This window comes from Xenopus laevis, chromosome 8L (genome assembly GCF_017654675.1).
Source record: "Xenopus laevis strain J_2021 chromosome 8L, Xenopus_laevis_v10.1, whole genome shotgun sequence".
NCBI lineage: Eukaryota > Metazoa > Chordata > Amphibia > Anura > Pipidae > Xenopus > Xenopus laevis.
The window spans coordinates 131,634,377-131,656,141 of record NC_054385.1 but is presented as its reverse complement, the minus strand read 5'-3'; the positions used below and the strand labels follow the sequence as shown (position 1 = coordinate 131,656,141).

The 21,765-nt window shown below is 44.5% G+C and overlaps 1 protein-coding gene across 4 annotated transcripts in view; it reads left to right on the top strand.

Moving 5' to 3' along the window:
• Window positions 1–21,267, top strand: part of arhgef2.L (Rho/Rac guanine nucleotide exchange factor 2 L homeolog) — a 116,119-nt gene extending 94,852 nt beyond the window's left edge. For 3 of the 4 annotated variants that reach the window (XM_041573738.1, XM_041573739.1, XM_018231693.2), the window contains 21 exons: window positions 951–1,101; window positions 5,890–5,957; window positions 6,148–6,211; window positions 6,506–6,638; window positions 6,759–6,868; window positions 8,130–8,276; window positions 10,808–11,058; window positions 12,787–12,912; window positions 12,986–13,103; window positions 14,468–14,716; window positions 15,841–15,917; window positions 16,012–16,181; window positions 16,313–16,380; window positions 16,508–16,699; window positions 16,883–16,993; window positions 17,923–17,981; window positions 18,693–18,734; window positions 19,122–19,172; window positions 19,261–19,695; window positions 19,784–19,967; window positions 20,136–21,267. In XM_041573738.1, the coding sequence (XP_041429672.1) occupies window positions 951–1,101; window positions 5,890–5,957; window positions 6,148–6,211; window positions 6,506–6,638; window positions 6,759–6,868; window positions 8,130–8,276; window positions 10,808–11,058; window positions 12,787–12,912; window positions 12,986–13,103; window positions 14,468–14,716; window positions 15,841–15,917; window positions 16,012–16,181; window positions 16,313–16,380; window positions 16,508–16,699; window positions 16,883–16,993; window positions 17,923–17,981; window positions 18,693–18,734; window positions 19,122–19,172; window positions 19,261–19,695; window positions 19,784–19,967; window positions 20,136–20,221 (2,892 nt within the window). In that variant the 3' untranslated portion in view covers window positions 20,222–21,267. Of the gene's footprint in view, window positions 1–631; window positions 774–950; window positions 1,102–5,889; window positions 5,958–6,147; window positions 6,212–6,505; window positions 6,639–6,758; window positions 6,869–8,129; window positions 8,277–10,807; window positions 11,059–12,786; window positions 12,913–12,985; window positions 13,104–14,467; window positions 14,717–15,840; window positions 15,918–16,011; window positions 16,182–16,312; window positions 16,381–16,507; window positions 16,700–16,882; window positions 16,994–17,922; window positions 17,982–18,692; window positions 18,735–19,121; window positions 19,173–19,260; window positions 19,696–19,783; window positions 19,968–20,135 lie in introns of those variants that run through there. The other variant, XM_041573740.1, reaches the window with a different exon arrangement.
• The last annotated feature ends 498 nt before the right edge of the window (window positions 21,268–21,765 follow it).

Below are 21,765 nucleotides of genomic sequence, written 5' to 3'. Positions count from 1 at the left end.
TGAACCATAACAAGTGATGGTCCGGTTGGAAAAGGTCCAACTCCCACTTGACCCGAGTATGTTGCTTGTCCCTAAAGTCCTTCCCAATATTGTTAATCCCTATCCAATGTGCTCTAATGGTGCCACAAATAGGTGGGATTGGCATGGAGACATCACTAGTAGTCAAGAGGTTGTGCCACCCACCCAAACCTAAACCTCTTTCTCTCTTTTTGAAACCATGGGGCCTGATCACTATGAGGTTGGTGGGTGCAACCTCTTCCACCCTCTTCTCTAATTTTGCATGAAGTTAGATGACTGGGGTTCTGGGGTACTGGTCTTCATTTTGGGGGAGAGAGTAATATTTCAGTAATAACCTAGAATTTGCTATAACCTAGAGTCAAATAGTTCTGCTACATCCTAAACCTGTTAGACCCTGAGATTCCAGCTTGGAAAGCCACCCCAAGCCCTGCAGAGGAGGGAAAGGTTAACCCGGGAGCGTTGCATAGAAAAATTAGATAAAAATACACCTCTCCAGTCTCATCTGCAGTGCAGTTGGGAGATAAGGAGAGTTTGATGGTTGTCATGGTTATCTGTAGAGAAGTAGTGGGGATACAGACACATTCCTGGAATCTGCTGTGTTTGCGGATAATGCGGTTATAAGGAAGATGCAGCAACAGAGTGGTCCCCGTAACACCTCGATCCACGGCCCTGCACGGCCTGATGTGGCCCCTCGCAGGCTGCAGACCATGAGCTGGAAGGGCAGGCGGCCGATCGAGCGGGTCCCTGCAGGACAGGTGGGTCAACTTTGATAATGTAAAATATCAACTGCGGGGAGATGGTTCTGCACCGGAGCAAAAATATCCAGTTCTATGGGGTTGAGTGAGGCAGGCTGTAGCACTCTGGAAAGACCCCCTAAAAACTGCAAAGGGTTCTGGAAATCGTCTGATCCTTTTTTTTCTCTTTCTTAACAGAATAAAGAGAAAGAGAAGATGAAGGATTCCAAGGAGAAGGACCCCCGCTACACCAATGGACACTTGTTCACCACCATCACCGTGTCTGGGACCACTATGTGTTTTGTGTGTAACAAGAGTATAACTGCTAAAGAGGCGCTGATTTGCCCCAGTAAGTCCGATTTTTTTTTTTTTATCCTCATACACTGTACTCTGTGGCTGTCGGGCTCCTACCTAACCATTGTTATAGCATGGGAATATCTTCCTGTTATTATTAACCACATAGCATGTTATTGCAGAGCAGTACCAGGAGAGGTTTGGTAACTGCAAGCCTGTGAGTCTGACATTTTGAGCAATCAATACAGGCTTTATTGGACACTGCACAATACTGATCTCGGTGCAACTTGGCCATGCTTAACTGCACAACCTCTATATAGTTGGGCAGATGGCACAATAAGTGACACCCATAGAGGAGCCAAAATTTAATTACCAGTTGATCCTACTAGAAAAACACAATCTTATGGGCATGTTATTTTTTATCTCCTGTCAATTGGTGTAGACCTATCAGAAACCTGAGATCTTGAAACTAATCACAAGCAGTGGCCCGCTGATGATGGGCTAATGGCACACACAACACTTTTTTTTAGCTTTTAAACTGTACTGTATGGCTATTGACTAGAAAACAAGTGAGCCAAAAATGCTCTAGTTGGCACTTTCAAGCTGAAAAGTGCTCTTTGTACTATCAGTTTTGGAACATATTGTTCTGTGCCATATGAACAGTTCCCAATATGCCTAGTACCCCTCCCTATGAGCTCTGCATTCGTAATGTATTATGTGGGCATATGGCTGGCATTCTAACTAGTATTTTATATATGGCTACTTCCTACATATAAAGAATTACACATTCAGTTCAGGAGATCACATTATACCACTTTATAGATCCCTGGTAAGGTCTCACCTAGAGCTCTGGGTTCAGTACTACAGACCCGATCCCCAGGGGACAGAGACAGTGATACCACTTTATAGATCCCTGGTAAGGTCTCACCTAGAGCTCTGGGTTCAGTTCTACAGACCCGATCCCCAGGGGACAGACAGAGACAGTGATACCACTTTATAGATCCCTGGTAAGGTCTCATCTAGAGCTCTGGGTTCAGTTCTACAGACCCGATCCCCAGGGGACAGAGAGAGACAGTGATACCACTTTATAGATCCCTGGTAAGGTCTCACCTAGAGCTCTGGGTTCAGTTCTACAGACCCGATCCCCAGGGGACAGACAGAGACAGTGATACCACTTTATAGATCCCTGGTAAGGTCTCACCTAGAGCTTTGGGTTCAGTTCTACAGACCCGATCCCCAGGGGACAGAGAGAGACAGTGATACCACTTTATAGATCCCTGGTAAGGTCTCATCTAGAGCTCTGGGTTCAGTTCTACAGACCCGATCCCCAGGGGACAGAGAGAGACAGTGATACCACTTTATAGATCCCTGGTAAGGTCTCACCTAGAGCTTTGGGTTCAGTTCTACAGACCCGATCCCCAGGGGACAGACAGAGACAGTGATACCACTTTATAGATCCCTGATAAGGTCTCACCTAGAGCTCTGGGTTCAGTTCTACAGACCCGATCCCCAGGGGACAGAGAGAGACAGTGATACCACTTTATAGATCCCTGGTAAGGTCTCACCTAGAGCTCTGGGTTCAGTTCTACAGACCCGATCCCCAGGGGACAGAGAGAGACAGTGATACCACTTTATAGATCCCTGGTAAGGTCTCACCTAGAGCTCTGGGTTCAGTTCTACAGACCCGATCCCCAGGGGACAGAGAGAGACAGTGATACCACTTTATAGATCCCTGGTAAAGTCTCACCTAGAGCTCTGGGTTCAGTTCTACAGACCCGATCCCCAGGGGACAGAGAGAGACAGTGATACCACTTTATAGATCCCTGGTAAGGTCTCACCTAGAGCTCTGGGTTCAGTACTACAGACCCGATCCCCAGGGGACAGAGAGAGACAGTGATACCACTTTATAGATCCCTGGTAAGGTCTCACCTAGAGCTTTGGGTTCAGTTCTACAGACCCGATCCCCAGGGGACAGACAGAGACAGTGATACCACTTTATAGATCCCTGATAAGGTCTCACCTAGAGCTCTGGGTTCAGTTCTACAGACCCGATCCCCAGGGGACAGAGAGAGACAGTGATACCACTTTATAGATCCCTGGTAAGGTCTCACCTAGAGCTCTGGGTTCAGTTCTACAGACCCGATCCCCAGGGGACAGAGAGAGACAGTGATACCACTTTATAGATCCCTGGTAAGGTCTCACCTAGAGCTCTGGGTTCAGTTCTACAGACCCGATCCCCAGGGGAAAGCGAGAGACAGTGATACCAATTTATAGATCCCTGGTAAGGTCTCATCTAGAGCTCTGGGTTCAGTTCTACAGACCCGATCCTCAGGGGACAGAGACAGTGATACCACTTTATAGATCCCTGGTAAGGTCTCACCTAGAGCTCTGGGTTCAATTCTACAGACCTGATCCCCAGATTTGAACCCACAAGCTTTGGCCTGGCTATTGGGGCAGTACTTGGGCCAGTGAAATGGATTGTTGGTTGGCACTCGCTGTGTATAGTGTAAGCTTTGCAGTTACATTGTGTCTCCCTGGGAGCGATGCTGTGGCTATGAGTGGGCCCCTAACTGGCGGATCCTCTTTCCCAGCTGTTCCCACCTGTATTGTGTATCAGGGTCGGACAGCTGCACGGGGGGGGGGGATCCTTGTGTTACTGACTCCACATCAGCGGCAACAACAGCTGTTAGTGGCACTGCCCCTCCCTTACACACCGGCTCACACACACGTGTAACACACTGAAGGGATGGCCTCCGTCCACGTGTACTCATGTTTGATTAGCGACTTTCTGTCCTGGTATTTGAAGCGCCCCTAGTGCCTGTTCTTAGTATGAGCATCAGTGTTCCCCCATGTTATACATCCCTTGCAGCAGTCGCCCCACTTTCCTCTCCCCGTTTCCTTTGTTACTGCTCATACAACGAGCAAAAACGACAGATTAAATTACAGCAACCAGAGACGGGTCTGCAGGGATCACCAGTTTTGCCTCCTCTGCTGGGCGGTGGGGACGTGCTCCCTTAACCTCTTCGTCACCAACGGTTTATAACGCCAAAATTCAGGATTTGGTTCAGGATTTGGCCAGAATTCTGACTTTTTCAGCAGGATTCGGATACAGCCAAATCCTTCTGCCCGGCAGAGCCAAAATCCTAATTTGCAGATGCAAATTAGTGGCGGGGAGGGAAATGCGTGACTTTTTGGGAAGTAAAAAATGTTTTCCCACCCCTAATTTGTTAATTTCCTTTAATTCCAGCATATGCAAATTAGGATTCGGTTCGGGATTCGGCCAAATCCAAAATAGTGGATTTAGTGCATCCCTAGTAATTACAGGTAGATGGGCACCAGCCATGTAACATCTACCCAGTACCAACTGCCACTTCCAAATACTAGGCCCAAATTTTACTAACGGCAGTGACATGTTTATGGGTCGGTACCTCCTAGGCCCAAAGTGTACTAGACACAACTGTTATTAGGGCAGTTTATTAATAGTAATTACCCCTAGCTGTCAGTGGACGCTGGGAGTTGTAACCAGAGATTAGGGGTTAATACATTGGGGTCCATGTGCTGTGTCTTCTGAACCCTATGGAGTTGCTTCTGAGAACCCGTGACTCTGAGACTTGAGAGCGTCTGCCAGATGCAACACAATGAGTCTCTTGTGGGATGTCTCGTGTCTGTCTCACTGGTGCTCGGGGGCCCGAGTGAACTGAGTCCTTACTCTTAGAAGCCAAACTGCATGTAATGGTACCTGTGGGTGGGAGGTGCCATACTGAACAGCAAGGACTTTGTTTCCAGCCACCCCCATCTTATACAACCGAGACTGTCTCGCAACTCCCAGCCAACCTAACAACCCCACTCCCATTCACCCTATGACTGTATCTGACTCACTTGCCCCATCGTGCTGCATTCAGTGTCTGAGCTGGTGCCTCTCTGTGAGACTAGGGGTTTTTGCATTAAAGGGAAAGTCACACTCAGGTAGGAAAATGTGTAGGTAAGTGTCTATTGTATATGAATTTGCAGATACTGCCTGTGTGCCCTGACCCTTAATGGGGACCCTGCTAATAGGGGACTTTATAACGAAATGTTATTGGCACCAATAAAGCAGATTCATGTTTAAAATATCCATTTCTGTTATTCACAGCACCTGGTTGCTAAGGTAAGGAGGACCATAGCAACCTGATTTCAATGCAAAAACAAGTTGACCCAGCATTCCTTTTCCACCCTGTGTGTGTGTGTGTGTGTGTGTGTGTGTGTGTGTGTGTGTGTGTGTGTGTGTGTGTGTGTGTGTGTGTGTGTGTGTGTGTGTGTGTGTGTGTGTGTGTGTGTGTGTGTGTGTGTGTATATATATGTGTCTGCAGACCGTCCTCTTTGTTCCCAGCTGTGGTTTAAAGATAATTAGCCCCCCGCAAAAAAAAAACATGGACTCTGGCAGGGGTGATAGGGGGCTCACACTCTTGGCCATGGCCACCACCACCCCACAGGCTGTCAACCAATATGTTAATATTTTTTCCGACCACCAGAGGGTGCTGTGGAGCTAAGCTCGTCTGAGCAATCATGGCTGCTCCCAGCAATGTGATTGGATAAAAATATGCACTGACTGTGCTAAATAACCCAAGCCAATATTTTTAATGGAGAATAAGGAATCCACCACGTTATCACTAGGGGCCATGCCGATTTTTTTTTATCATTCATGGCCTATGATGTCATTCTCTGACATCACTGGGCTGAAATACATCCTTTTCTGTAATGGCGTTTGGATTAGGCAACGAGAATCATCAAACTGTTTAATAGGATGTGTGTGTTTATATAAAGGGTGGCGGAGCACTAATCCTGTTTTCGGTTTATCCCGCAGCCTGTAGCGTTACCATCCACAACCGCTGCAAAGATGCGCTGCCCAGCTGCACCAAGGTCAAACAGAAAGTAAGTACCGACCTTGTATCACCCATGCAATTTAATACCGATATTATTAATAAGCACTGCTGCTTCTGACTCCTGAAACAATGTAGCAGCATCAAATTCAATGATAAATGCACTGGATGAAACTAGGGCTGCGGTGAATCCATCGTATTTGTGCATAATATTTATATCTAACCCTCCCGTGTCTCTCCAGCAACAGAAAGCCGCTTTTCTGAAGAACAATTCCGCCCTGCAGAACGTCTCCCTGCGAAACAAAAGTGAGTGACATTTGATGGGCGCTTCTCGTTAGCACCAATTAGCATTAAATCTGCTGATCCCACACAAACTGCAGAGGGAGAGTTAACTATGGGGTCTGTTACTCTGCAGCTCCACCGGCAGGACGTATAAGGAACTGCACCCTGCATTGTTTTATAGGGGGATGTAAATAACATTATTTCTGGGTTGTTCATAAAATAAAATGCTAAATAGCCACTGAGTCTATATATTATAAGTGTTTATGCAGCAGGTCAGACTGTAGAATAATAATAATGCTTCTGTATCTCCTCCTGCAGCCACAACACTTCGAGAACGTCCCAATTCAGCCATTTACCCCTCCGACAGCCTTCGCCACTCCATCCTGGGCTCCCGCAGGGGCCGAGCTTCTTTATCTCTGTCTAAAAGTGTCTCCACCACCAACATCGCAGGGTGAGCCGCTGCCTTTTATACTCTGCCTGGGTTGGATATTATAGGGGTAATATATTTAAAGGGAAAGTACTTTGGGGTCTGACCCAATCATATCCTTCTGACCTGTGTGCTGTCCTGCAGGAATCTCAATGATGAGAGTCCGCTGGGAATCCGCAGAATCCTCTCCCAATCCACTGACTCGCTTAATATGCGGAACAGGACACTCTCCGTGGAGTCGCTCATTGATGAAGGTATGGTTAGTTATATATATGGAATCAGGGGGACAAAGGGGGCCCTAAACAGGTTTTTCCTGTTAGTATGATGTAGAGAGGGATATTCTGAGACCATTTGCAATTGGTTTTCATTTTTTATTATTTGTGGTTTTTGACTTATTTAGCTTTTTATTCAGCAGCTCTCCAGTTTCTAATTTCTGCTATCTGGTTACTAGGGTCCAAATTCCCCTAGCGACCATTCATTGATTTGAGTAAGAGACTGAAATATGAATAGGAGAGAGGCTTGAATTGAAAGATGATTAATAAAAAGTAGCAATAACAATACATTTGTAGCCTTTTTTTAGATGGGGTCAGCGACCCCCACTTAAATACTGGAAGGAGTCTGAAGAAAAGGGCAAATAATAATTAATAACTAATAAAAAAATAATGTAGACTGACTGAAAAATTATCAGATAACTATAGCATACTCAAAGTTATCTTAAAGGTCAACCACCCCTTTAAAGGAGATCTAAAGTTAAACTAAAGAAGTAGGTAGAAATGTTGTACATGATGTTTTGTGTTTCTGTACCAGCCCAAGGCAACCACAGCCCTTTAGCAGTAAAGATCTGTGTCTCCAAAGATGCCCCAGTAGCTCCCCATCTTCTTTTCTGCTGATTCACTGCACATGCTCTGTGCTGCTGTCACTTACTGAGCTTAGGGAGCCACTCACAATATACAGTACACATAGAATAGAAATGTCACAATATAAGGCTGATAAGTAATTAATACAGATAATTACTACATGGCAGCACAGAAACCAGTGCAATTAGCATCAGAATTGAATAATCACAAACCTGTAGCATCAGCTTATATTACAGCCAGGGAAGCTCATTTTCTGCTGGATAATTAGTGACGAGCCCTAAGCTTAGCTTCTCAACAGCCAATCAGAGCCCACTGAGCATGTGAGTGTCACAGACACTTTCCAAGATGGTGACCCCCTGTGACAAGTTTGAAGTCCTGGATCATTGCTGCTATTGACAAGCTCAAACTTTAGCCTCGTGCAATAAGTTCTCTATATAAAATAGGACATTTTTAGCCACATTCGTTTATAGGTTTTAGTTCTCCTTTTAACCAGTTATGTCTTAGTTAGCAGAATTGCAACTCCCATCACCCTCTGAAACCCTTCTGCATTCAGGTGATTTAGTTATCAGGCTAATGTATAGGGGCTGAGGGATAATACAGATGAGTATATATGGTGTGAGCTCTATTACACTTGTGTATAACTGGACCTCCCTTCCAGGCGCCGAGGTTGTGTACAGCCAACTTATGAGCGACTTTGCCACCGAGGAGAGGGAATTTGAGGCGGATTCCTGGAGTCTGGCGGTGGATAATAACTACCTCCAGCAGCACAAGAAGGACGTCATGAAGCGGCAGGACGTTATATACGGTATATTGAGATTTAATAATAACATACACTGAGTATATTACTCCCCCATGTTATAAATCTTGTTGGGTAGGCCCATAATCTGTGATCCTCATCATCAGGGCAGCAATTGGAGGGAGGACTTGCCCTTATCCTTTAAAGTACTTGTTCAGTATAAAAATAAAAACTGGGTAAATAGGTTGTGCAATAGAAAAATATGTATCTAGCTCTAATACATCTGCTAGGAAAGGAGCCCCCCTATAAGATATATTGGATCTAACTGTCAGTGAATATCTAACACCCAACTGCTGCATGAAGACAGAATGAAGAGAAACAGATGCTGAGAGAGGAATAGTGAAGATAAACTTGATTATTTCAGGAACAATTCAGAATTTTTAATTGTATTTATAAGTGTCTTATTTCAGAATGAGGAAGCTTGTATTAAATTTTCATTTTTGCGATAGTTCCCCTTTAAAGTCGCACTAACTCAGAGTTAGAGAGCTGAAAAGCAGGAAGTAGTGTTCTGGCTATTATGTTACACATCCAGTCACTCCAGCCTTTACTTATTACATTTTTGCCTAACTAACTATATTAGTAACATTTTTTATTTTGCACAGCCTATTTATTTACCCCCTCTTGTAAATTATAAGGATATTATAAGTTACCGAAGGCCGAGTGTTTTTATACAGGTCATGGAACTCCGAGGTAACTTCTAATATCCTCATATTTTGCAACTGGGGGTACTTTATTTATTATAATACACAAGTTTCAGTGAGTCATGTGACAGAAATGACATCAGAACTCACCGTTTATAACTGATGACATCAGAACTCACCGTTTATATAATTTACAAGATATTCATGGCTTTTGTGTATTATATATATATATAATACACAAAAGCCATGAATATCTTGTAAATTATATCCTTATAAACGGTGAGTAGTGATGTCATCAGTTATAAACGGTGAGTAGTGATGTAATTTCTGTCACATGACTCATTAAAATTTGTGTATTATAATAAATAAAGTACCCCCAGTTGTAAAATATGAGGATATTATAAGTTACCTCGGAGTTCCATGACCTGTATAAAAACACTCGGCCTTCGGCCTCGTGTTTTTATAAGGTCATGAAACTCCTCGGTAACTTATAATATCCTTATATTTTACAAGAGGGGCTACTTTATTCACTATATATATAGTGGATAATGTACCCCCTACTGTAACTTATAAAGATATTCTAAGTCACCGAGGAGTTATGTGGACATATAAAAGCACGAGGCCACAGGCCACATAACTCCGAGGTGACTTCTGATATCTTTATAAATTTCTAGTAGGGGTTACATTATGAATTATAATCTACATTTTGTGGGGGGGTCGGGAGGGGGTTTTGTCGGAGGGGTCGGTGTCAAAATTTTGGTCGCCGTCATAAAATTTTGGCCGCCGGCGTCCAATTCGGGTGTGCCGGTGTCCGTTTTGGGCGCGCGGCGTCAAATTCCGACGTGCTGCCTCAAATTCGCGGCCTGGGGGCCCCTGTTATAAACGACGCGTTCTGACATTGGAACGAGCCGTTTATGAGGATATAATTTACAGTCTGGTCCCAGAGGGAAATGACCAGACTGTAGATTATATCCTTATAATACACAAAAGCCATGAATATCCTGTAAATTATATCCTTATAAACGGTGAGTTCTGATGTCATCAGTTATAAACGGTGGGTTCTGATGTCATTTCTGTCACATGACTCACTGAAACGTGTGTATTATAATAAATAAATAAAGTTGCAAAATATGAGGATATTCTAAGTAACCTCATGACCAGTATAAAAACACTCGGCCTTCGGCATCGTACTTTTATATGGTCATGAAACTCCTCGGTAACTTATAATATCCTTATATTTTACAAGAGGGGGTACTTTATTCACTATATAAACAGCTCGTTCTGACGTCCGAATGCGCCGTTTATAACAGGGGTCCCCGGCCGTCGAATTTGACGCCGCGCGTCCGAATTGGACGCCGCCGCATTCGAATTGAATGCCGGTGCACCCAAATTGGACGCTGACGACCAGATTTGGACTCCGCCCCCCCCCACACTCCCCTCCCGACATTTCACACAAAATGTAGATTATAATGTAACCCCTACTGAAATTTATAAAGATATCAGAAGGCCTGCGGCCTCGTGCATTTATATGGTCACATAACTCCTCGGTGACATAATATCTTTATAAATTACAGTAGGGGGTACATTATCCACTATATAAAATACACAAAAGCCAGGAAGATCTTGTAAATTATATCCTTATAAACGGTGAGTTCTGATGCGTATCTTGACAGCGCTATATAAATAAATGATGATGATGATGTCATCAGTTATAAACGGTGAGTAGTGATTTCATGAAACTCCTCAGTAACTTATACTATCCTTATCATTTACAAGAGGGGGTACTGTATTGACTATATAAATCATATAGGAAGAGGTGACCATAACATCGTGCTATGATTGTACAGAGGAGGCTTCTTCTCTACAGGGGCTGATACTTACTCCTTGTTGTCTCCTCAGAGCTGATCCAGACGGAGGTCCACCACGTGCGCACCCTGAAGATCATGACCAACATATTCCAGAAGGGAATGCTGGAGGATCTGCAGATGGACCCGGCGCTGGTCAATAAGATGTTCCCTTGCGTGGATGAACTTAGCGACATTCACATTCGCTTCCTCATTCAGCTCCTGGAGAGGCGCAAGGACTCGCTGGCGTCCGACAGCAACAAGAACTTTGTCATCAACAAGTTGGGGGATATCCTCATTAACCAGGTAACCCCAATATCTGGTCAGGCTTTAGGGTGGGAGCGTTTCATGCGCGGAATCCATTGCATCTAAAAGCACAACTGTTCCGACCACCTGTCCCTGGAATTGTAGATGAGAAAATATGAGGATATAATCTGGCGACGGCTGTGGGATATAGATAGACACAAACAGTTGTCAGTTGGATTCTCTCAACTCTGAAATCCTGGGACTGCTGTGGGTTTATGTCCATCACTAGGTGCCCACACGGGCCTGCTGATTTGACCTTTTATTGACCATCCATTGTATGGAAGCTTTATTCACATATCTTTCATTTCCCATTGGCCAAGGGCTGCATTAAAAGGTTGTGGTTCACCTTTACTGAACTCACAAATACTGGTGAATGGCTCCATGCCTGTGTGGCACTTATTCATAGGCACGAAATGCGTTAGGCCTTTTTAACTTATCAACGACTTGAGCTACTGCTTTACTTGGAAATGGACCTCCCTCCATTTGGATTCTTGCACATTATCTATAGAAATAAGTCAAATCAACTTTAGGACTTGCTGGACTTCTATAGATATACCATGACCTGGACGAATGAGCACTTTCATAAACATTCTTGCACATTGCTTCACCTTTATGTTACCTTTTAGTCTGTTATACAATGGCCAATTCTAAGCCACTTTATAGTTTTTTAATTGTTTGCCATTTCCTTCGGACTCTTTCCAGCTTTCAAATGGGGGGTCACTGACCCCATCTTAAAAGCAAATGCTCTGTACGGCTCCACATGTATTGTTATTGCTACTTTTTATTCCTCATCTTTTCTATTCAGGCCTCTCCTATTCATATTCCAGTCTCTTATTCAAATCAGTGCATGGTTGCTAGGGGAATTTGGACCCTAGCAACCAGACCGCTGAAATGACAAACTGGAGAGCTGCTGAATAAAAGCTAAATAACTCAAAAAACATAAATAATGAAAAAAGAAAACCAATTGCAAATTGTCTCAGAATATCACTTTCTATATTATACTAACAGTTAATTTAAAGGTCAACAACCCCTTTAAAGGAAAAGGAAAGTTAAACTAAAGAAGTAGGTAGAAATGTTGTACATGATGTTTTGTGCTTCTGTACCAGCCCAAGGCAACCACAGCCCTTTAGCAGTAAAGATCTGTGTCTCCAAAGATGCCCCAGTAGCTCCCCATCTTCTTTTCTGCTGATTCACTGATTCACATGCTCTGTGCTGCTGTCACTTACTGAGCTTAGGGAGCCACTCACAATATACAGTACACATAGAATAGAAATGTCACAATATAAGGCTGATTAGTAATTAATACACATAATTACTACATGGCAGCACAGAAACCAGTGCAATTAGCATCAGAATGTAATAATCAGCAAACCTGTAGCATCAGCTTATATTACAGCCAGGGAAGCTCATTTTCTGCTGGATAATTAGTGACGAGCCCTAAGCTTAGCTTCTCAACAGCCAATCAGAGCCCACTGAGCATGTGAGTGTCACAGACACTTTCCAAGATGGTGACCCCCTGTGACAAGTTTGAAGTCCTGGATCATTGCTGCTATTGACAAGCTCAAACTTTAGCCTCGTGCAATAAGTTCACTGTATAAAATATGGCAGCCATATTCATTTTTGTGGTTTAGTTTTCCTTTAAGCCATGGCTGATATGTGAAGGTCCTCTTTTGTGATACAGTTGTGGCGTTTATCCCAGCGATGGTAACACAAGTGTGTGTGATTCAGTTTTCAGGCCCCAATGCAGAGCGCATGAAGAAAACCTACACTGAATTCGCAAGCCAACATCATAAGGCCATGAAGCTCTACAAGGAACTCTTCTCTAGGGATAAGAAGTTCCAGCAGATGATACGGGTGAGTCCCTAATCTAATAACTGACTTGACAAGAACATTGTTTTACCTTATTAAGAACTATTCTTGTTCTCAGAAAATGACCCGCTCCCCATTGCTGCGCAGACACGGGGTCCAGGAGTGTATCCTGCTGGTGACGCAAAGGATCACCAAGTACCCCGTCCTCATTGACCGCATTCTGCAGAACTCTAAAGGTAAGGCTCTGCTTTCTACACACTAGCGAATTATGCTGCCGCTCAATAAGACTCAACGGATATGAGACGCCCCGTTGTGCCCTTAGCTGTAAAATGGAGATGGGGTCAAAGATCTGATGTTTTTCATCCTCCTTAAAGGAGAAGGAAAGGCTAAAATTAAGTAATCAGAAAGGTCTATATAAATACACCAGTAACCCCTCAAAGTAATGCTGCTCTGACTCCTCTGTCAAAAGGAACAGCACATTTCTTTTCTTCTATTGTGTACTCATGGGCTTCTGTATCAGACTAACTGTTTTCAGCTTAAACCTCCAGGGCTAGGGCTTGAGCATGCTCAGTTTGCTCCTCTCTCCCTCCTGCTGTAATCTGAGCCCAGAGCTATGAGAGCTAAGCATTCTGCAGAATAAATAGTGTTATAGCTTGTACTTTTTTGGCTAATTTATTGGCAATAAATTGTTTCGGTAGCTTTCCTTCTCCTTTAAAGGACCAGTAACATCAAAAAAAAATTTTTTAAAGAAATAAAATTATAATGCAGTTTTGCCCTGTACTTCAGAAACACTACTATTGTTTATATAAATAAGCTGCTGTGTAGCAATGGAGGCAGCCATTCAAAGGTGAAAAGGCTCAGGTTATTTGTTATCCACTATTTAACCTGTGCCATATGGCCTTTTCTTCAATTTCCACCATGGCTACTTAGCAGCTTGTTTATATAAACTATAGTAGTACTTATCTCTTATCTACTGTGTATCCTGTGCTTGAATGGCTGCCCCCATGGCTACACAGCAGCTTGTTTATATAAACTATAGTAGTACTTATCTGTTATCTACTGTGTATCCTGTGCTTGAATGGCTGCCCCCATGGCTACACAGCAGCTTGTTTATATAAACTATAGTAGTACTTATCTGTTATCTACTGTGTATCCTGTGCTTGAATGGCTGCCCCCATGGCTACACAGCAGCTTGTTTATATAAACTATAGTAGTACTTATCTGTTATCTACTGTGTATCCTGTGCTTGAATGGCTGCCCCCATGGCTACACAGCAGCTTGTTTATATAAACTATAGTAGTACTTATCTGTTATCTACTGTGTATCCTGTGCTTGAATGGCTGCCCCCATGGCTACACAGCAGCTTGTTTATATAAACTATAGTAGTACTTATCTGTTATCTACTGTGTATCCTGTGCTTGAATGGCTGCCCCCATGGCTACACAGCAGCTTGTTTATATAAACTATAGTAGTGTTTCTGAAGGAAACAGATCAGTTTTACCAGTACAGGGCAGCAGTACATGATATTTTCATTACTTTAAAATACTTTAATTCATTGGTGTTACTGTTTAAGACCCTGTTGTGATGTTTCTGCCGTCAGGTGATGAGGAGGAGCACCAAGACTTGGCAGAATCCCTGCGGCTGTTGAAGGAACTGATTTCAACAATAGACCAAGAGGTGCACAACCTGGAAAAGAACCTGCGCCTGCAGGAGATCTACCAGAAGATCGACAGCAAGTCTGTGGCTCTGGTCGACGGAGACCACAACTTTAGCAAAGAGGAGCTGCTGCGAAGGAAACTCATCCACGAGGGATCGTTGCTATGGAAAACGGCTGCCGGGCGCTTCAAAGGTAATACCCTGGGGAAAATGGTTAATAAGGAGGAAATATAAAACCATCTGGAGTGAGGAGAATAGGCCTGCCAGGCAGCAGAACATAAGCTGTATATTCCCCGCATTGTCCTAAAGTTTTATTTAAAGGGATACTGTCATGGGAAAAAAATGTTTTTTTCAAAACACATCAGTTAATAGTGCTGCTCCAGTAGAATTCTGCACTGAAATCCATTTCTCAAAAGAGCAAACAGATTTTTTTTATATTTAATTTTGAAATCATGGGGCTAGACATATTGTCAGTTTCCCAGCTGCCCCCTGTCATGTGACTTGTGCTCTGATAAACTTCAGTCACTCTTTAGGGCAGAGACGCACAGTCAGATTCAGGGAGACAAATCTCCTCTTCTTCGGGGCGGCTAATCTCCCCAAACTGCCTTCCCCTACCTTCCCGCCGGCTAGAATGTAAATCGAACTCACGAGACAACTTCGGGCAACTTCGGAAGATGAAGTGATCCGGGTGCCATCTCGCCGTTGATTTACTTTGTAGCCGGCAGGAAGGCAGTTTGGGGAGATTAGTCACCCCGAAGAAGAGATTTGTCGCCAGGTGACTAATCTCCCCGAATCTGACTGTGTGCCTCTGACCTTACTGCTGTACTGCAAGTTAAAGTGATATCACCCCCTCCCTTCCCCCCCAGCAGCCAAACAGAACAATGGGAAGGTAACCAGATAGCAGCTCCCTAACACAAGATAACAGCTGCCTGGTAGATCTAAGAACAACACTCAATAGTAAAATCCAGGTCCCACTGAGACACATTCAGTTACATTGAGTAGGAGAAACAACAGCCTGCCAGAAAGCAGTTCCATCCTAAAGTGCTGGCTCTTTCTGAAATCACATGACCAGGCAAAATGACCTGAGATGCACCTACACACCAATATTACAACTAAATACACTTGCTGCTTCAGGAATGACATTTTATATTGTACAGTGAATTATTTGCAGTGTAATTTAGAAATAAAAAAAACATCATAAAAATCATGACCCAATCCCTTTAAGTCCTTTTCCTTTCACTGACCCCCTACATTTAGACACACCCCACCTCTCGTTCCACCAGTTCCGCCCTAGTAACGAACTCTTCTCTCCCCTAGATGTCATCATGCTGCTAATGACTGACACTATGATTCTCCTTCAAGAGAAAGACCAGAAATATTATTTCCCAACACTGGTAAGACTGGGGCAAAAAGTCACGTTGTGCCTCTTGTGATGCCCTTACCCTTGTGTCTGTGGCTTCATTCTGCTCCATGTTTGCTCCCCCCTAGGATAAGTCTCCTGTCATCAGTCTGCAAAACCTGATTGTGCGAGACATTGCCAACCAAGAGAAAGGCATGTTCCTAATAAGCGCCAAGCCCCCTGAGATGTATGAGGTTCATGCCGCCTCCCGGGAGGAGCGCAACACATGGATGAAGCACATCAGCCAAACAGTCAAAGTGTAAGACTTTCTCTTATAGTAACATGGTTATTGGGGAGCATATTAGTGGGACACACACACTGTTTGGTGCCAAAATGGACAAGTCTCTTCTCCTCCTGTACAGAATATCACTATGTCTTGTTCTCTTTCAGGTGCCCAAAACGTGAGGAATTTCCTTTGATCGAGACAGAAGTAGAGGCAAAACTGAGGAAGCTGAGAGGTATCGGCATCATTACTTTGTTGCTGAGGAATATAAACATTCAGAATATAGGGTTTCATGTAGAAACACACAGGGGAACGTTAGCTTTTATTGGGTTGCCATCAGCTTGTCTTCTGTCCACCTACAGAGGTCATCCAGGAGAAGGACAGAGAAGTGGCTGAACTCCTGGACGAGAAGGTGACCCTCTTTTCCAAAGTGGTGCAACTGCAGGCAGGCGAAAAATCCCCACTGACGGGTGTCGGCACTCGGTGCCTCTTCCGAACCGACTCTACGGACAGTTACAGAGGGGAGAAGCTGATCAGCGAGGCCATCAGAGAAGGTAAAGGTCCTGGGGAGGTGGAGCTGTTAGTGCAACAGGCAGGTTAGAAAGGAAACAATATGGTGGGGATTTGAGAGATGTTTATGGGGTGGAACGGAAAAGACTTGTCAGGAGTGTTACCCACCAGCCTATTTAATTATCCAATCAGCTGACTCGAACGCATTTCTTATTATTCATCATTAGTGGAAGCGCTGAAAGACGTGATCTTTGGGACCGGGACCGAACAGCCTCTTCTAAGGGCGGAACAGAACCACACGTTGGACAGGTCCAACAGCCAATCCAGAGATTCCACACGTGAGTACTGCCCATTGCGCCACACGAGGGGGCTCTTATACCTCTCCCACATATTGTCTCATAGCACACAATGCTTCATGGGAAAAAAATAACATTTCTGGAAACTCGTATCGATATACTCCTGGCATAGGGCATCGTATAAAGGTACAGTTAGTAGAGAAGAGGATGACGGCAGATGTTGGTCAAGTCTATCCCTGAAGCCCCTGATTGGTTCATGTGCCTGCTGTAATATGTACAAATATTGGATAGCGGATCTTCCCGTAATTTGGATCTCCATACCTAATATAAAGTCTACTAGAAAATCATATAAACATTAAATAAAGCCAATAGGCTGGTTTTGCCTCCAATAAGGATTAATTATATCTTAGTTGGGATCAAGTACAAGGTACAGGTATGGGACCTGTTATCCAGAATGCACAGGACCTGGGGTTTTCCGGATAAAGGATCTTTCTGTAATGTGGATCTTCATACCTTAAGTCTACTAGAAAATCATATAAACATTAAATAAACCCAATAGGCTGGTTTTGCTTCCAATAAGGATTAATTATATCTTAGTTGGGATCAAGTACAAGCGACTGTTTTATTATTACACAGAAAAGGGAAATACATTTAAAAAATCTGGATTATTTGACTAAAATTAAGTCATTGGGAGACGGCCTTTCTGTAATTCGGAGCTTTCTGGATAAAAGGATTCTGGATAACAGATTGCAGACCTGTATGTGGATGTTGTTGACCTGATCTAACTGGTTGCTATGGGAATTGGCCAAATATTTTTAAAAAGTTGCAGTGAACGCCATGAAATCTTTATTAAGGCTAATAATAAAAAAAAATACAATCAAATACAAATGTATTCCAATGACAGTATTTTTTTTTCATTTTTTGCGCTCTCAGAATTCCCATTCACCGCTCTCTTTTTCATTGAATTACAGACAGGGACACACACACCATTAATGGCTCCTGTGATCTCAGCAAAGATGATGATCCAAAGGTGAGAAATCTACCCAATAATTATTTTTAATTCACTGAATGCAAATGAGTGGACTTGTGTCCTTGCAGGGACCCTCAGAGCTAGCAATCTAGATCTAGTACAGACACACAGGAGACCCGGGTTACAAAGAAAGATATCTGAACCCTTGAAAACTCTTCTGGATCCTAATGCCCCTAATTTACATATGCCGATTAGGATTCGGATTCAGTTCGGCCAGGCACAAGAATTCGACCGAATCCTGGCTGAATCCCAAACTGAATCCTGGATTGGATGCATCCCTACTTATAAGTTAGTAACAGTAAGATTTAAAGCTGCAGCAATTATCCTGAACCCCTGAGAGTTTATCTGCTGCTGCCTTAGGGCCTGCTATAACTGCCAGTGTAATGGCACTCGCGGCGCTTCGATTTCCGAATTCGTGCAAAGTTGCCTCATGAGGAAACTTTGGGCGACTTTGTAAATTGAGGTGCCGCAAGTGAATTGCCACAGGCGATTTTTCATTTTAGCAGGGGGAAGGCAGTTTGGGGAGATTGTTGCCCCGAAGAAGAGGAGATTTGTCGATGGGGCGACTAATCTCCCCTAATCTGCCCGTGTGTCCCTGCCCTTACATAGAAGACATGGCGAGCAATAGAACTGACCATCTTTCTTGAGCATCTAAACCCATCCCCCATAGCACTATGTAGCTGCTTACTGATGCAATCTTTTCTCTTGTAGGACCGGAATGGGAATCAGCTCCAAAACAAAAGCCCTCGTGAGGTAAGAATTTCTTTATTGCCCTGCTCCGCGCACACTCATCCCTATGTATAAGTTGGCTTTTTTTTTTACGTTCGAACTCCACACAACCCTTTTACACTCCGATTTTACACGAGTCGTGAATTTTAAAAAAATCTAGTTGTACACTGGGATTGTTATTGTGATTACAGCCCAGTTAGTCTGACCCTTGAACAATACTCAATTTACCTGGGTGTATTCAGTATTTCAGTCACTCTGCTTTTGGGTGCACTGCTCCACTTCCCACCAGATGATATAAAAATATAACAGAACATGGATCAATGGTGATTGGTTCACTTTGTCTCTCTTTTTACCTGCACTGAAACCTGTCTCTCTCTCTCTCTCTCTCTCTCTCTCTCTGTCTCTCCCTAGGACGCCCTACAGAGGATTGTCAATATCTACAGTTTTCTACACGGGCTGCAGGTGAGAATGTGCAAGAGTAGTTGGAGAGTGGCCACTATAGGGCTACTTTAGACTAGTCCTGGTTGTTTATATAACGGCTCTTCCCCAGGTGCTGGTTATACAACAGGACACGCTACAAGACACGCCACTCCAGGACGTCGGCGACAAAAAGGAACGTCTGTGCCGGAGCAACTCCCGTGATCCAATTCTGGTAGAGCCCTTATCCAAGACGGCGGACAAACAGACGGAGCTGACTCTGTTGCAGCGCCAGCACACGCTGTTGCAGGAGGAGCTGCGCAGGTGCCGGCGGCAGTGCGAGGATAGGGCGCAGGAGGCGGGGTTACTGGAGACTCGGTTGAGGGAGAGCGAGCAGAACAGGGCAAAGCTGGAGCGGGATTTAGAGGATGGAAAGAGGCAGCTGTCCTTCCTGAGAGAGAGAAGTGATGCAGGAGTGGAGCTCACCAGGAACCCCAAAGTGTTGGATCCTCGTAGGCGGAGCTTGCCAGCGGGAGACGCCCTCTATCAGACATTCACTCCTCCCCAGGTAATTACCCATCCTTTTCCTTTCCACACCTGTATCATTGCTGAGCCATGTTTCTCACCCAGAATCCTTCTCTGTGTCTCTCATTCAGATTCCCATGGAGAGAAGGGTCCCTCTGGCTCTAGATGGTCACGTCCCCATCATCACTCTACACGACGACTCTGATCTTAAAGACGACTTCAGTGATCTGACGGAGCTTGAGAAACTACCGGCGGACACAGAATGGACAGAGGAGGAGGGCGGGGGGCCCCCAGCTTCTCCCTCCAGCACACGAGGTGGGTTAATGGAAGAACGGCAAGCCCAACATGACTAAGCACAGGGCTAAGGCTAGATTGTCAGCTCTTCTGAGCATTATCAGCCCCATTGTGATGATGTCCCTCGGTCTGAACGTTAATGGGGAGACTCCTTGAACCTTATTAACCCTTGACTCTTGGTCCTTGCAGAATTCCAGAGAATGCAGGACATTCCAGAAGAAGCAGAGAGTGTTCAGGAGCTGAAAGACGTGGACCAGGGATCCTCCAAAAGTTAAAGATCCGGCAGTGGGACAGGACCGGGCTCCCCACTACAGACGTGAGACGGACGCGCTGCTCTACGAGACACTCCGGGAGCAGTGAGAGGGGGGAGGCCATTACTAGTCACGACCTGTTCCCCACCAGTGTGGCCTGCGGCAGCGACCCAGAGGTGCACCCGCTACAAATGAACTGGTCCAGTCAGTGGGGCGGAGTTTGGCACCGATCCAACTATTCCACACTCTTGACAAGGCCGGAGCAGGCAGATCTGGCCGATAGAGGGTTAAAAAAAAGACTTTTTTATTGAATGACTTTTTTTTTTGTTTTTTTTTCCAAACCTTGATATAAGAAGACGTTTCTAATCACAGTATCACTACAATTTATACGGCCGCAGTGTTCCATTGAATTGGGGATTGATTTGTACCTCTCAGCAGCTGAAATCAATATGGCGGCTCATTTCCCATCCGCGGGTGCAGGGAACGCTACGGATACGGTTTAGATTCAGGCCTCACAAATCTGCGTCCCTCCTGCCCCGCATCCTCCTTATTTATTTATCCTTTTAATTAAAAAGTAACATTTTTAAGTTATATATATATTTTTTCTCTTTTAAAAAAAGCTTTTCCACTTCCCACCCTCCATCCCTGCTTGTGCTTCTCTGCATCGTCCAGCTGCAGGCTCTTTGGGGTTAATCCGTATGAGATGATAGAGGGGGGAGAACTAGTTGAACGTGCTCATTCACAAAGCTGCTAAGGCAAAATGGCACCAGCAGGGGGAGCTCTCAGTAGCTTATGATGTGCCCAGTACTTTGCATTGGCTTCACCTCTGTCTCCCCAAATCCAGGCGCATGTTCTGTACCATCAGGTTTTGGCCACTGGGTGTCGCTGTTTACATTATATGGAAAGTACAGCCACATAACACAAGTGATGCCATGAAGGATGCTGGGAGTTGTAGTTCAAGCTCATCATTCCGTTCTCCTTGCAAGGCTGCTGTACACTAACCCCCCAATATCTCTGCATTGTATTTTGTACGGACGTATCTTCTGTAAATACATAATCTGGAGCAGTGACTTCTGTTGGATAAGTGTATATTTTTATTATTATTATTGCCTTGTTTCCATTCATCTGGATCTTATTTGTGTGAACCATTTACCCACCATGCATTGCATGCAAACCCACTTCTAAGGGGGTAAGTGCCCCCCAGTATTTGCCTAGATACATTGATCCCCCTGTGTAAGTGAATCCAATCTCCCCCAGTACTTACCCAAATACAGAGCTCTGATTCTCTGTACTTCCTGCTCCTGGGCTGTTCTCTTTCCCATGGTCAGACAGGAACCTCCCCCTGGGTAAGTGAATCCAATCTCCCCCAGTACTTACCCAGGTACAGAACTCTGATTCTCTGTACTTCCTGCTCCTGGGCTGTTCTCTTTCCCATGGTCAGACAGGAACCTCCCCCTGGGTAAGTGAATCCAATCTCCCCCAGTACTTACCCAGGTACAGAGCTCTGATTCTCTGTACTTCCTGCTCCTGGGCTGTTCTCTTTCCCATGGTCAGACAGGAACCTCCCC